This window comes from Physeter macrocephalus, chromosome 4, assembly GCF_002837175.3.
Source record: "Physeter macrocephalus isolate SW-GA chromosome 4, ASM283717v5, whole genome shotgun sequence".
NCBI lineage: Eukaryota > Metazoa > Chordata > Mammalia > Artiodactyla > Physeteridae > Physeter > Physeter macrocephalus.
The window spans coordinates 130,328,516-130,343,219 of record NC_041217.1 but is presented as its reverse complement, the minus strand read 5'-3'; the positions used below and the strand labels follow the sequence as shown (position 1 = coordinate 130,343,219).

The 14,704-nt window shown below is 35.2% G+C and overlaps 1 protein-coding gene across 1 annotated transcript in view; it reads left to right on the top strand.

Moving 5' to 3' along the window:
• Positions 1–12,781, top strand: part of ALG6 (ALG6 alpha-1,3-glucosyltransferase) — a 61,081-nt gene extending 48,300 nt beyond the window's left edge. The window contains exons 14-16 of the mRNA XM_055084566.1: positions 4,254–4,322; positions 4,458–4,656; positions 11,107–12,781. Of these exons, the coding sequence (XP_054940541.1) occupies positions 4,254–4,322; positions 4,458–4,656; positions 11,107–11,304 (466 nt within the window). The 3' untranslated portion in view covers positions 11,305–12,781. The remainder of the gene's footprint in view (positions 1–4,253; positions 4,323–4,457; positions 4,657–11,106) is intronic.
• Positions 12,782–14,704: the final 1,923 nt, after the last annotated feature.

Below are 14,704 nucleotides of genomic sequence, written 5' to 3'. Positions count from 1 at the left end.
GATGAGGGTTAAGAATAGACTATTTGCCATAGTGAAATGGAAGTCACTAATGAAAAATGACTTTTCTAAGTCACTTAGAAAAGGCTAGTGTTGGTAGAGTGATGCAAGGAAGAGCCTGATTGGGTTGGGTTTAAGACATAATGAGAAGAGAAGAATTGAAGATAAGTATAGATGATTCTTTTTAAAAATATATATATATTTAAGTATATATTATATATATATATATAAAACGGTGAAATACACTACTAGTACATTCACAATGTTGTATAACCACCACCACTGTCGACTTACAGAATATTTTCTTCTTTTTAAAAATATATATATATTTAAGTATATATTATATATATATATATAATGGTGAAATACACTACTAGTACATTCACAATGTTGTATAACCACCACCACTGTCGACTTACAGAATATTTTCATCACCCTAGAAGGAAACCCCATACCCAGTAAGCAGTCATACCTCACTCTCCCCTTCCCCTAATCCTTGTAACCACTAGTCTACTTTGTCTCTGTGGATTTGCCTGTTTTGGATATTTCATATAAATGGAATCATAAAATATGTGGCCTTTTGTTTCTGACCTGTTTCACTTAGCATAATATTTTCAAAGTTCATCCATGTTGTACCATGTATCGGTACTTCATTTTTATGCCTGAATAATATTGCATCATATGGATATACTACATTTTGTTTGTCCATGCATCAGTTGATGGACATTTTGAGTTGTTTTCACCTTTTGGCTATTGGGAATACTGCCACTGTGAACATTCATGTATAAGTTTTTGTTTGAACACTTGTTTTCAGTTCTCTTGGGTCTCCAGGAGTGGAATTTCTGGGTCATATAATAATTCTGTAAACTTACTGTGGAACCAACAAACTAATTTCCACAGTAGCTATACCATTTTACATTGCCACCAGTAATTATAACTGTTCCAATTTCTCTACATCCTTGTCAGCATTTGTTATTGTCTGTTATTGTTTTTGCCATCCTAGTAGGTATGAAGTGGTATCTCATTCTGGTTCTCATTTGCATTTCTCTAAAGACTAATGATGTTGAGCATCTTTTTATGTCCTTGTTGGCAATATGTATATCTTCTTCAGAGAAATGCCTACTACTTAAATCCTTTGTCCAATTTTTAAGTGGTTGTTTCTCTTTCTTGTTGAGTTTTAGAAGTTCTTTATATATTCTGGATATTAAACCTTTATCAGATATATGATTAACAAATACTTTCTTCCATTCTTTGGATTTTCTTCATAGTGTTCTTCGATGTGCAGAATTTTTAATTTGATGAAATCCAATTTATCTATTCTTTCTTTTGTTGCTTGTGCTTTTGATGTTGTATCTAACAAACCATTGCCAAATCCAAGGTAATATTTACCCTCATATTTCTTATAAGAACTTATGGATTTAGCTCTTATATTTAGGTCTTTGGTCCATTTTGAGTTCATTTTTGTATATGGTGTGAGATAGGTAGGCAGTTCTTTAGATGAGTTTTGCCAAAAAGGAGAGCAGAAGAATTAAGCAATAACTGGTAGAGAAAGTGGGGTCAAAAGAGGCTTGTTATTTGTTTTAAGATAGGAGAGATAATGGCATGGGAATGGTCAGTAAGAGGGAACATTGATGATACAGGACAGGTAAGAGTTGCTGGAGCAGTGTCCTTCAGAGACAGAGGTGGAGTAGGATCTAGAGCACAAATGGAAGGATTGGCTGTGGACAGATGCATGAATCATTCATCTTAATAAAAAGAGGGAACACACTGTGTCAGTACAGATGCTGGGAAGAGAGTAGATGTGATGGTGACATCTGTGAAAGTTCTCTTTTAATTGCTTTAGTTTTCTTACTGAAATGGAAGGCAAAGTCATTAGGGAAGAGTGGGTTAGAGCTGTTGGGAATATAGAAGAGAGGAGAAGGTGGAATTATCTTTCTAAGGAGACACAGAGTATGAACTAGGGAAATATATACTAATTGCTGGACACTTGAATATCATGATCATGTATTTAAAGTGAGAATAGTTAGTGTGGGTAAATGTTTTCCTCCAGAGCAGTTGCTCAGTAAGGCCAGAGTAAGTGCAGGTGGAGAGTTGGGTATTTCCAGGTTTATGGTTTTGTCTAGTGAGGATAACTCACTTGCTTGGGATTTGAGATTGAATACATGGGAGTGATTATGATTGATCTTAGAATTTAACCTGGGTAAGAAGGGAAAAGGCCATTAAAATAGTGAGGCAAAGTGAAAATGTGCTAGGAACAATGGATCGAAGGTCTTGGTGGAGATTGTTGTAGTACTGAAAAGGTAGGAAATAGTAGTCAGAATGCAACTGATGAGTTGTGATTATGGAGGGCTTACAGTCTAGCATATGACCCTAAGTGTAGGACTGAAGATGAGATCACTAGAAGAGAAGAGTTCCAGCAAATGAGAGGTCTGGGTGTTGGAAGATCATCTATGTGTATGTTAAAATTGCCACGAATTGAGATGAGTAGGGTTGTAGACAGTGACAGTGTGTAAGAAGTTGAAATTATTGAGTAATGAGTGAAGTGATCCTTGAGGCTCGTGGATGATAACAAACATGAGGAATAATAGAGGATATACAGCCAGATGACAAGAGATTCAAAGCTGGAAATTGTTAAGGTGGGGAGAGGGAGAGTAGTGTGGAAGTAGTGATGAAGAGCAAAGAGGTTATCTCCCTTCTCAGGGCCTTTAAATTGTTTGAAGGCTGTGGAAACAACAACAATAACAAAACAGGCACAATTGACAGGGCAGAGGGGCAGCATTTTCCTTAGCGGGAGAGAAGCAGGATTTGTTTTGAACAAGGTAGTGAAAGGAAGGGTTCAGAGAAGAGGTTGAGGTTGTAGGCGATTTTGCAGCTTGATTATAAATATTAAGTACCTAGAATTTAAGGGCTGAGTTACATTCATCACTGCATTCCTTTCAGAGCAGTGCTTTCACATACTACATTTTCAATAAATGCTTATGTTCAGTAAATGAATACTGAATGAGTAAGTGGGAAAGAATTAAGACCTAGAAAGAGAAAATAGTGTTTATTGAACACCTACTGCGTGCGTGTAATTAACAAAAATACATTCCAATTATAAAAGCATAAAGCAACGAAATTGAAAGTCCTCTAGTATTTTCTTTTAGTGCAGTAGTTTTCAATCAGTTATAAACCCAGGCCTCCCATCTCATATTCTAGCTGACATGAGGAAGAGTCATCCTTCTAAGAAAGGAGAATACTTAAACTTTTTAAAATAAGGAGACCAATAATAATAACAACAAAAATAATTATTCAACAACTACCACCATTAGTAAAAAGTTATTTTATTTTTGTTTTACTAAAAAATAAACACTAGATAATACTTGCAGAAGAGTTCTTTCAATTACTTAACAATCCAAGGTATTGTTATTATTTCCATTTACACATAAGAAGAAGGTTAAATTAATCATTTGTTCAAAGTCAAACAGTTAGTAAGTGGCAGGGATGGGACTAGGTAGGACTTAAGGCTTCTGACTAGACCCTTCTTTTGGAGCATTGCCACAGTTGAATCCAGAAGGTAATGCAACCAGGGGTGGTGCTAAGGAGGTCACAGAGCTTGGACCTATGACCCTACACAGCTTTCTGATAAAGCCAATGGTTCCATCTACTGGTGTTACGCTTCCTCTTCCTATACTATTGCTCTTTTCCTGTAGCCTCTTCCTACTCATTTTGTCCTTTTTTAAAATTCTACCATCATCAACCCTTTATAATTCTTCCTTGCCTGTTATCCTCTCTGCAGTGGCAGATGATGATCCTGTCTTTTAGTTTTTAACTTAGCATTATGTCATATGGAAGATCATAAAAAAGAAGTTTGAAAACCACTGTACCAAGTAGGATATTCATGTTTATCAAGTAGCATGAAATATGTGAAAAAGCTCTTTTTCTCTGAATGTTCAGTTCTGTTTGATCCTTTCTTCAAGCTACTGTTTGTATGATAGGGAAAAAATGTTTCATTAATGGATACTGGAAAAGCAGTTTTCCAGTTATTTTGAGGAGTTGACACCTTCTCTGTGTCTAGATTCATTTAGTTTGGATTGATAGTTATAAAAAAATGAATCAATATTTCCTATGGAGTATTTTGTGTGTGTGTGTGTGTGTGTGTGTTTTTAACTACCTCAAAAATCAGACAGGTAAAATGTATTCATATTTTTACATTTTTCAATGTAAGCATTGAAATTATATTCTCTAAGTTAACATATTTTTCTTTGTCATTTTAGACCAGTCTGCTTAGTTTTAAGGGAAGTTCCTTTTATGTCTACTTGGTTTTTACTTGTGTCAACATTTAGGTGAGTCAAACCAATTTCCAGTGTAATATTTTCAGTATAGTACTTAAAATAAACTCATTTAAAACTTTTTTACAAAGTGATTATGGTTTGAATTGACAACTCTCTTTTTAATGTTTTTTCTGTTTTCCCATATAGTATGCTGCCTCTTCTATTGAAGGATGAACTCCTAATGCCCTCAGTTGTGACAGTGATGGCATTTTTCATAGCTTGTGCAACCTCCTTTTCAATATTTGAAAAGACTTCTGAAGAAGAACTGCAGTTGAAATCCTTTTCCATTTCTGTTAGGAAATATTTTCCATGTTTTACATTTCTTCCCAGAATTATACAACATTTGGTAAGTTGTTTAGTTTTTAAGGTACTATTTAAAAAAAGTTATTATAATATCTTTTTTCTTTTATAGCTTTTTTTTTTTTCTTTTTGCGGTACACGGGCCTCTCACTGTTGTGGCTTCTCCCTTTGCGGAGCACAGGCTCTGGATGCTCAGGCTCAGCGGCCATGGCTCACGGGCCCAGCCACTCCGCGGCATGTGGGATATTTCCGGACCGGGGCACAAACCTGTGTCCCCTGCATCGGCAGGCAGACTCTCAACCACTGCGCCACCAGGGAAGCCCTATAGCATTTTTGAGATATAATTCCCATAAAATCCACCCATTTAAAGCATGCAACTCAGTGTTTTAAGTATGTACACAGAGTTTTACAACCATCGCCCTAACCTAGTTTTAGATTATTTTCCATCACCCCAAAAAGAAACCCTGTGCCCTTTAGCAGTCATTCCCCATTCCACCCTCACCCCTAACCTCAGCCTTGGACAGCCACCCAATTACTTTCAGTCTCGATAGATTTGCCTATTTGGACATTTCATATAAATGGAATGTATTAGTCCCTTAGGGCTGATATAGCAAAATACCACATCAGGTAGCTTAAACAACAGAAATTTATTTTCTCACAATTCTGGAGGCTAGAAGTCCAAGGTCAAGGTGACATCAGCATTGGTTTCTGGTGAGGCCTCTCTTCCTGATTTGTAGGTGACCTTGCTGTCTCCTCATGTGGCCTCTTCTCTGTGTGTGTGTGTGTGTGTGTGTGTGTGTGTGGAGAGAGAGAGAATTCTTTGGTGTCTTTTTCTCTTCTTATAAGGACATCAGTCCTATCAGATTAGGGCCCCAGCCTTAGGACTTCATTTAACCTTAATTTAATCTCATCTCTAAATGCAGTCACATTGGGGCTTAGGGCTTCAACATATGAATTTTGTGGGGACACAGTTCAGTCTATAACATGGAATCATAAAAAATGTCTGATGACTGGCTTCTTTCACTTAGCACATTTTCGATTTTCATCTGTGTGGTAGCACGTATCAATACTTCATTCCTTTTTATTGCCAATTCCATTATATGGATATACCACATTTTGTTTATCTTTTCTTCAGTAGATGCTTGCTTCCACTTTTTGGCTGTTATAAATAATGCTGCCCTGAAGATTTGTGTATTAAGTTTACCAGTGCACATATGTTTTCATTTCCTTCAAGTATATACCTAGGAGTGGTAATTCTGTGTTTAACATTTTGAGAAACTGCCTGTCTTCCAAAGTGCTGCATGATTCTACATTCCCCCCAGCAATATATGAGGATTCCAGTTTCTCCACATCCTTGACAGCACTGGTTATTGGCTTTTTTTATTATACCCCTCCATTATTATAGCCATACGAAGTGGGTGTGAAATGGTATCTCATTGTGGTTTTTGCATTTCCCTAGTGACTAATGATGTTGAGTATCTTTCTGTAATTTCTTTGGAGAAATGCCTATTCAAATCCTTCTCCCATTTTTTTTTTTTGGCCACACTGCACGGCTTGTGGCATCTTAGCTCCCCAACCAGGGATTGAACCCAGGCCCTTGGCAGTGAGAGCACGGAGTCCTAACCACTGGGCCACCAGGGAATTCCCATCCTTTGTTCATTTTTAGTTGAGTTTTTTTTTTTTTTTTTTGAATTGTAAGAGTTCTCTATACATTCTTGATACAGGTCTCTTACTAAATTGCAAATATTGTTCCCCATTCTGTGGGTTGCTCTTTGACTTTCTTGATGGTATTGTTTGTAGCACAAAAGTTTTCATTTTTATGAAGTTTAATATATCTAGTTTTTCTTTTGTTGTTTGTGCTTTTGGTGTCATATCTCAGAATCTATATATAACCAAAGGTCATGAAGATTTACTCTTATGTTTTCTTTAAGAGTTTTATAATTTTAATTCTCTTTAGGACATTGATTCATTTTGAATTAATTTTTGTGTATGGTATGAGGTAGGAGTCCAACTTTATTCAGTTGTTCCAGCACCAATGAATTGTGTTTGCACCCTTGTAGAAAATCAACAGATCCTAAACGTAAGGGTTTATTTCTGGACTCTCAATTCTATTTCACTGATCTATATTATCCTTCTGCTGCTACCACACTGTCTTGATTACTGTGGTTTTATAGTTAGTTTTGAGATTGAAAATTGAGTCCTCTTTGTTATTCATTTTCAAGATTGTTTTAGCTATTCTGTGTCCCTTGCATTTCCATATTCTTTTTAGAATCAGCTCATCAATTTCTCCGAAAACCCAGCTGAGATTTTGATAGGGGTTGCTTTGAATATGTATTTAAATTTGTGGAGTATTGCCATCTTAGCAAGATTTAATCTTCCAAACTTATGAACATAAGATGTATTTCAATTTATTTATTCTTTAATTCCTTCAACAATATTCTGTAGTTTTCAATGTACAGGTCTCGCACTTCTTTTGTTAAATTCATTTCTAAGTATTTTATTCTTTACGATGCTTTTGTAAGTGGAATTGTTTTCTTAATTTTGTTTTCATAATGTTCATTGCTACTGCATAAAAATACAATTGATTTTTTTATTCTGAACTATAAGTTTTTAGTGAATTCCTTATGATTTTCTATATACAAGACCATGTCATCTGTAAATCATGATAGTTTTATCTCTTCCCTTTAAAACTGGATGCCTTTTATTTCTTTTCCTTGCCTAATTACCTGGCTAGAGAGCTCCAGTACAGTGTTGAATACAACTGGCAAGAGTGGATATCTTCGTTTCTTCAGATTTTAGGGGGAAATCATCCAGTCTTTCAACATTAACTATGATGTAGCTGTGGGATTTTTATAGATGGCCTTTATTTGGTTAGGGAGTTCTCTTCCGTTCCTAGTTTGAATGTTTCTTCATGAAAAGGTGTTGGATTTTGTCAAATGCTTTTCCTGTGTCTAATGATATTATGTGTTTTTTTCCTTTATTCTATCAATATGGTATATTACATTGATTGATTTTTGTATATTGAACTAACCTTGCATTCTTGGGATAAGTTCCACTTGATCATGGTATATGACCTTACTTATATGCCACTTGCTCGGGTTTGCTAGTATTTTGTAGAAGACTTTTGCATCTTATATTCATAGGGGATATTGGTCTGTAGTTTTCTTTTTTGTGATGTCTTTGTATGGTTTTGGAATCAGGCTTAATACTTGCCTCATGGAATGAGTTAGGAAGTGTTCCTTTTCTACTTTTTGGAAGAGTTTATGAAGGACTGGTATTAGTTCTTCTAGAAACATTTGGTATAATTTACCAGCGAAGCCATCTGCCTGTTCCTGGACCTTTCTTCGTGGGATCTTAAAGATGACTAATTCAGGAGGGAGGGATAAAATAGGAGTATGGCATTAACAGATACAAACTACCATACATAAAATAGATAAGCAACAAGGATTTACTGTATAGCACAGGGAGCTATATTCAAGATCTTGTAATAACCTATAATGGAAAAGAATCTGAAAAAAAATATATATAACTGTATCTCTTTGCTGTACACCTGAAACTAACAATATTGTAAATCAACCATACTTCAATTAAAAAATGATTAGTTCAATCTCTTGTTATAGGTCTATTCAGACTTTCTGTATTTCTTGACACAATTTCAGTGGTGTGTCTAAGAATTTGTCCATTTCATCTATGTTATCTAATTTCTTGGCATACAGTTCATAATATTACCTTATAATCCTTTTTATTTTTATGTATGGTAAGGAGTGATGTTCCTTTTTCATTCTTGACTTGGGAAATTTGTACCTTCTCTCTTGGCCTTGGTCAGTCTAGCTAAATTTTGATGTTTCATTGATATTTTTGCAGAACCAACTTTTGGTCATTCATTTTCTCTCGTTTTTCTGTTTTCTATGTCACTGATTTTGGTTCTAATTTTATATACCCTTTTTCATGCTTGGGTTTGGTTTACTCTTTTTTTAAAAAATATTTATTTATGTATTTGGCTGCGCTGGGTCTTAGCTGTGGCACGTGGGATCTTTGTTGTGGTGTGAGGGGTATGTGGGATCTTTAGTTGTGGCATGCAGAATCTTTAGTTGCAGCATGTGGACTCTTAGTTGTGGCACGTGGGATCTAGTTCCCTGAGCAGGGATCGAACCTGGGCCCCCTGCATTGGGAGTGCGGAGTCTCAACCACCGGACCACCAGGGAAGTCCCTGGTTTACTCTTTTTTATCTAGTTTCTTAAAGTTCAAGTTCAGGTGGTTGATTTTAGACCTTTCTTCCATTTTTATATAGTAATTCAAACCCATATATAACCCCTGTGCCATTCTTAAGCAGTATTCCATAAACTTTGAAATATATGTTTTTTAATTTAGCTAAAAATATAGTCCATTTCTTCTGGTTTCTTCTTTGGCTCATGAATTATTTAGGCATTTGTTGTTCAGTTTCCAAATATTTGGGGATTTCCTTGACTACTTCATGTTTTTCTATTCTAATTTAATTCTAATGTATTTAGAGAACATACTTTGTATGATTTCAGTATTTTCAAATGTATTGACTGTTAATTTCCCCTTCGGTTTTGAAGGGTATTTTTGCTATTTCTTTCAGCAATTTGAATATCATCCATCCTACTGCCTTGTGGCATCCATATTTTCTGATAAGTCAATTGTTAATCTTATTGAGGATAGTTTATATACATCTCTATATATACATATATACTTAGTTTTAGGTGCTTATTAGATATCCAAGTGGAGATTTTAAGGAGAACTTGGATATATGAGTCTGGAGTTTAGGGGAGAGGTCCAGGCTGGAGACAGTAATTTGAGTCTTCAGTATATAGACAGTGACTAAAGTCACATCACTGGATGAGCTCACCAAAGGTGTGATTATAGATTGAGAAGGAACCAGCGAAGTTGTCTGAGAAAGATTAACTAGTAAGGTGGGAGGAAACCGGGAGAGTATGATGTCATGGAAGCCAAAAGGAAGGGTTTCAAGATGGCAGTGATGTATTATTTCAAATGCTGCTGAGAGATCAAATAAGGCAATAAGAATTGACCACTGGGTTTAGTTTAGTGGAGGTCATTATGGATCTTTCATTGGAGTGATTGGAGTGAAAGCCTAATTGGTGCAGGTTCACTAATGAAAGGGAGAATTGGACACAGCAAGTTATAGTTAACTCTTTTAGGAAACTTTTTTCTAAACAGGAGCAGACAAATGGGGTAATGGCTGGAGTGTGACACTGATTCAAGATCATAGTATCATGACATTTCATTCAGTCCCATATTTCTTAAGTTTGAAACTTTTGATTTGATGATTTCACTTCAGAAATTTTCATTCCTAAGATTGACTCATATTTTCCCTTTGGAGGATATTTGCAGCCTATTTATACCTGTTTGTAAGCCTTTTTGGCTTCCATCCTTCCCATTCTTCCGTCTGGAATGATCACTGCATTATTCTCTTTACAGGTCTTACCAGTTCTGTCATAATCTAGCCATTAAAGCATCTTTCAGGGTTCCACTTATGTCCCACTTCCTTCATGAAAGTCACTACTGTTTCTCACTGCTTGTTTTCTACATTTACTTAAGCAGCTTCCATGTCCTTGTCTGGCTGGTCCTTGTCTCACAGTCTACAGCTATATTGTCCAATATGGTAGACACTAGACACACGTGGATTTAAGCTTAGTAAAATTAAAATTTCAGCTCCTCAGTTACAGCAGGCATATTTCAAATGCTCAGTAGCCGTTATGTGGTTAGCAGCTACTCTTTTGGAGTACACAGATACAGAACATTTCCATCATTGCAGAAAGTTCTATGGAGTGGTGCACTGGTCTAGAGAAGGAAACTGACTGCTGCACAATTACAATAAATGCAGTAATTATGTCTACTGCTCATCTTGGCATTTAATAAACTGTGACTTTGTGATTTTATTTAACTAGTTCATTCATTCCCCTAAATTGGAAGCTCTTCGAGGCCAGAGGACATTTTCTTTCATGTGCCCCACCATGCTTTACTACAGCACTGGCTCACTGAATATGTTCAGTGAATATGAAATGTAATTTTGCATTTGCTGTAGAAAAATTTTTCATAGATGAATTCTTAGATTAACTTAGAATTTTATATCCTGTAGGGCCCTGGAGCATGCCATGAATTTAACCCTGACTAGCAATATTATCTGTTTCAGATACCTTTTTTCAGTGCTTGGGTGATAAGAAGTATAAGATAGGGGTTCTCAGGCTTTGGCTACACATGGGAATCACTTGGAGAGCCTACCCCAGAAACTCTGATTTAATTGGTCTGGGATGTGGTCTGAGGATCGAGATTTTTTTTAAAACCCCCAGATGACTCTTCCATACAACCGAGGTTGAGATTCATTAGTAGAAGAGATTGAACCCCCAGTTCTCCCCTTCAATTCTGCTCATTTACAACTATAAATCAGTGTTACCAGTACATGTAAATGTTATCTTTTATCCTATGCAGTAACATTTTTTTTCCCTCCTTATAGTTTCTTATCTCAGTAATCACTATGGTCCTTCTGACACTGATGACTGTCACACTGGATCCTCCTCAGAAACTACCGGACTTATTTTCTGTATTGGTGTGTTTTGTATCCTGCTTAAACTTCCTGTTCTTCTTGGTATACTTCAACATTATAATCATGTGGGATTCCAAAAATGGAAGAAATCAGAAGAAAGTCAACTAGCTATATCCCCAAAGAAATGTGAAAATGTTAATAGTGCTACAAGCTTTTGTGAAATTTTTGCCTTGTATAAAAAGAAATGATCATTTTGAGAATCATGGAATTAGAGGAAAGGAGATGGTGAAAAGTCATTGTTGTCTACACAAAATAAATGTATATGGGGACCACAGCAATGGAGGCTTTTATTTTTCTAACTACTGAGTGGCCAAGAAATATTGTAGTTTTATTAAATTCAGTTATTATTCAAGTGGGAAAATAAGAGAAACATGTCCTTAATCTCAGTGTTTACTTAGGAAATGTACTCTGTAATTTGTTGTCTTGAAAAAATCTGCAAATACAGTGAGCTTAATGGGAGAATTTAGCACCTTATTTTTGAAGGAAATCACTAATTTTGGTATTCAGATTTAGTTTTCCTTACATTTTAGAATGCTTTAGAAATTATATCTCAGGGATTAAATTTGTGATAATCTTTTATATTACTATGAGAAGGCAATTTAAACTATTTAAAGTTTGAACATGCCTCATTACATGTGCAAATTTGAATTTTTTTAGCAAGGCAGAGATTAAACTGTTATTTATTTCCAAGAACTCTGATATACCTGAATGCAGTTAAACAATGAATTTTCCTAAATTTAAATCTAAGTGGTTTGAATGACGTCTTTTTAATTACTTATGATCATGAGTTCTGAACTTTCAGGATCATGCTGTTTAAGTTAAGTGGCCTTATACTGGGTTCATCCTTCTGTTCTTCTTGGTTATGACATGATTCAAGGTTACCAATGCCAATATGCAGTGATCCATATCATGCTTCATGTTAACTTAGCCCTGTTAATACTATATCACTCTATATTAGAAGAAGCCCATCTTGACTATAGTATTCAGTTGGTAAAAATAATTTATTGTAGCCATGTTGTAGATTCTCATGTAAAGATATGTTTTCTTTAGTCTCTGTAATAAAAATAACCATTTCCCCATCAACCTATGTTTTTAATGAATATATTTCTTTAATAAGCCATTAAAGCATAATAACTAAGTGGTGGTATATTTTAAAACAATGCAAGCCAAACACATATACACAAAGAAAATTTGGTTCTAGACACAGACACCTACAGGCTGATGCAACAAGGTATATGTTTTTAAGTCTGATAAAGGAAGTGGGTTTAGACAGAGCAAAAAGTCAAGAAGTATTTCCTTCTCAAAGCAAATGTGCATAAAGACTCAGAGGGCAGATCAGCACAGAAAAGCAACCTTGAATCGCTGCCGAATCAGCAGGAACATCGCTGTCCATGGTCACCATCTGTAATCACTGTGCCCAAATGTCAGCATCTTGGCTGGCTGGTGTAGTCTTATTTTTTATTTTTTGTAATAGAAAACTTGCATTTAATACAGGATGTTGATATTTAATTCAATGATGAGGAAGTTCTGACAACTTCTACATAGTTGGAATAGAGAAACATTATTTTAAAATGAAAGTATTATTTAAACATTAGTAAAATAGAATACACCCATATTCAAGGTATCTTATAGGTGAATTCTAAATAAAAATACATTTCCAGATGATTTAATCTAGTCATATGGAGTTACACTGCAGCTTTAATGGAGATTTGTAGCAATTATCTCATAAGTCAAGTATCTCATATCTATTAGAAACCAGTTTAAGAACAGTCCACTTTGAACTTTGAGGGATTACCAAAATAACAAAAATGTCCAGTGATGAATTAAGATCAGAAATAGGCAATTCCAAATCATTTCTCTCAGCTATATTCAGGATTACAGGGATATTTTAATATAAAGATATTTAGCTTTACAAAACAATTAAAGACTTCTCACTTTATTCACTGATATACCTGTCAAAAAATGATCTAAGTTATTTTCCAGTTCATTTTAGAGGGAAGGGCTGTTTCTGAAAAATGCAGTTTTCTTTGTTGCCAATAAACTTAGGTATGCGTCTTAAAATGAAGAGAATAGGGTGTATGTTCATGTATCAAATATGAGGCAACAGAAGTCATTTTGTCTTGAAGCCTTAGGGAGGGGAGAAAAATCCCCGATGTAGCATTCTGTCCAAATGATAAACCACAAGTAAGTGAGTGAAACATTTACAAAAGTCAAGGCAGCCAAAGGAGCCTCTCTGTTCAAGGGAAAGAGAGTAAGAGATGGATAGGATGTAACTAAATAATGGTTGTAGTAACACAATGGTTTCAAGTCTCAATTGGTCTCTCTCTTCTGTTACGTTCATTGGAAGATCAGGGCCAAGTGTATCCCCTGCCTTCTGCCCCACCTCCCCCCCCGCTCCCCCCCCCCGCCCATATAAACATTAGTTTTGTGTGTGGATCTTTCTGCTTTGTCCTTCATGTGGCCTCCAAGGGTGATAAAGCGAGAGTCATCTGATCTACAATGAATAGAACTGGGAAGGGATTCTTAGCCGACCCAGCTGTTCTGAAAGGCAAAAGCTTAGTATATCAAGAGGTCAAACATACAGTAAAACTGATTTAATAGCATTAAGCACATAGCTACATAACTTGGATTACATATGAAACCAATCTACTTCTTAACCCTTCATTTCCTGACTAATGTAGGTTTCTTTATATGTTTTGGCTTACATTCTAAGGTAAGTTTTCAATGGTAGAACACAAAGGAATTATCCTTTTTGGTATATTTTAGGCAATGTCCTATTATGAGCACTGTATCACAAAGTATCCTTAATATTTAGCAGATTCTCTTAAAAACCTTATTTAAGTAGTACCAATAAAATCACTAGTGAAGGCAATTAGTTTTATTAGTTGAGTTACTGTTTAGTATCATTTCAATGAATAGTATTTAAAAAATAACTCTTTCATTTTAAGAGGTGAATCTGAAATTTCTGTAAATGGAAAATTAGTTATTTTCAACCTTAATTTGTTAAATTTTGTTTCAAATTTTTCATATAGTATTTTTATTTTCATGATACAGTGAATTAAATGAGATGGTAATATCTTACACAAATTTTGTCAAGACAATTTGTATAAGATATTATACAAGAGAATAGCATTTTTTTCCCTGTGGAAATGGTCAAAGTATATAAGGTTTAAAAAAACGTGCTATCAATTCTGTGATTCTCTCTTCCCCTTTATTTTGTGACAGCACAAACAGATGATACCAAAAAAACTAGAAAATTAAAAATTTAAAATAATGCTTCAAAATAATTTGGAGGGGATCTCATATTGCTCCATGAGATAGGTCTTTTCTTTAAATTCAGTAGAGTCTGTGTAGTTCAGTTTAAAAACAACTTCATATTTAAAAGTCTATACTGAAAAATACATTCCAATATTTTATAAAAGATGTCGAAATTTTAAAAGTTTGAAAAAAAAAAAAAAAAAAAAAAGAGGGCTTCCCTGGTGGCGCAGTGGTTGAGAGTCCGCCTGCC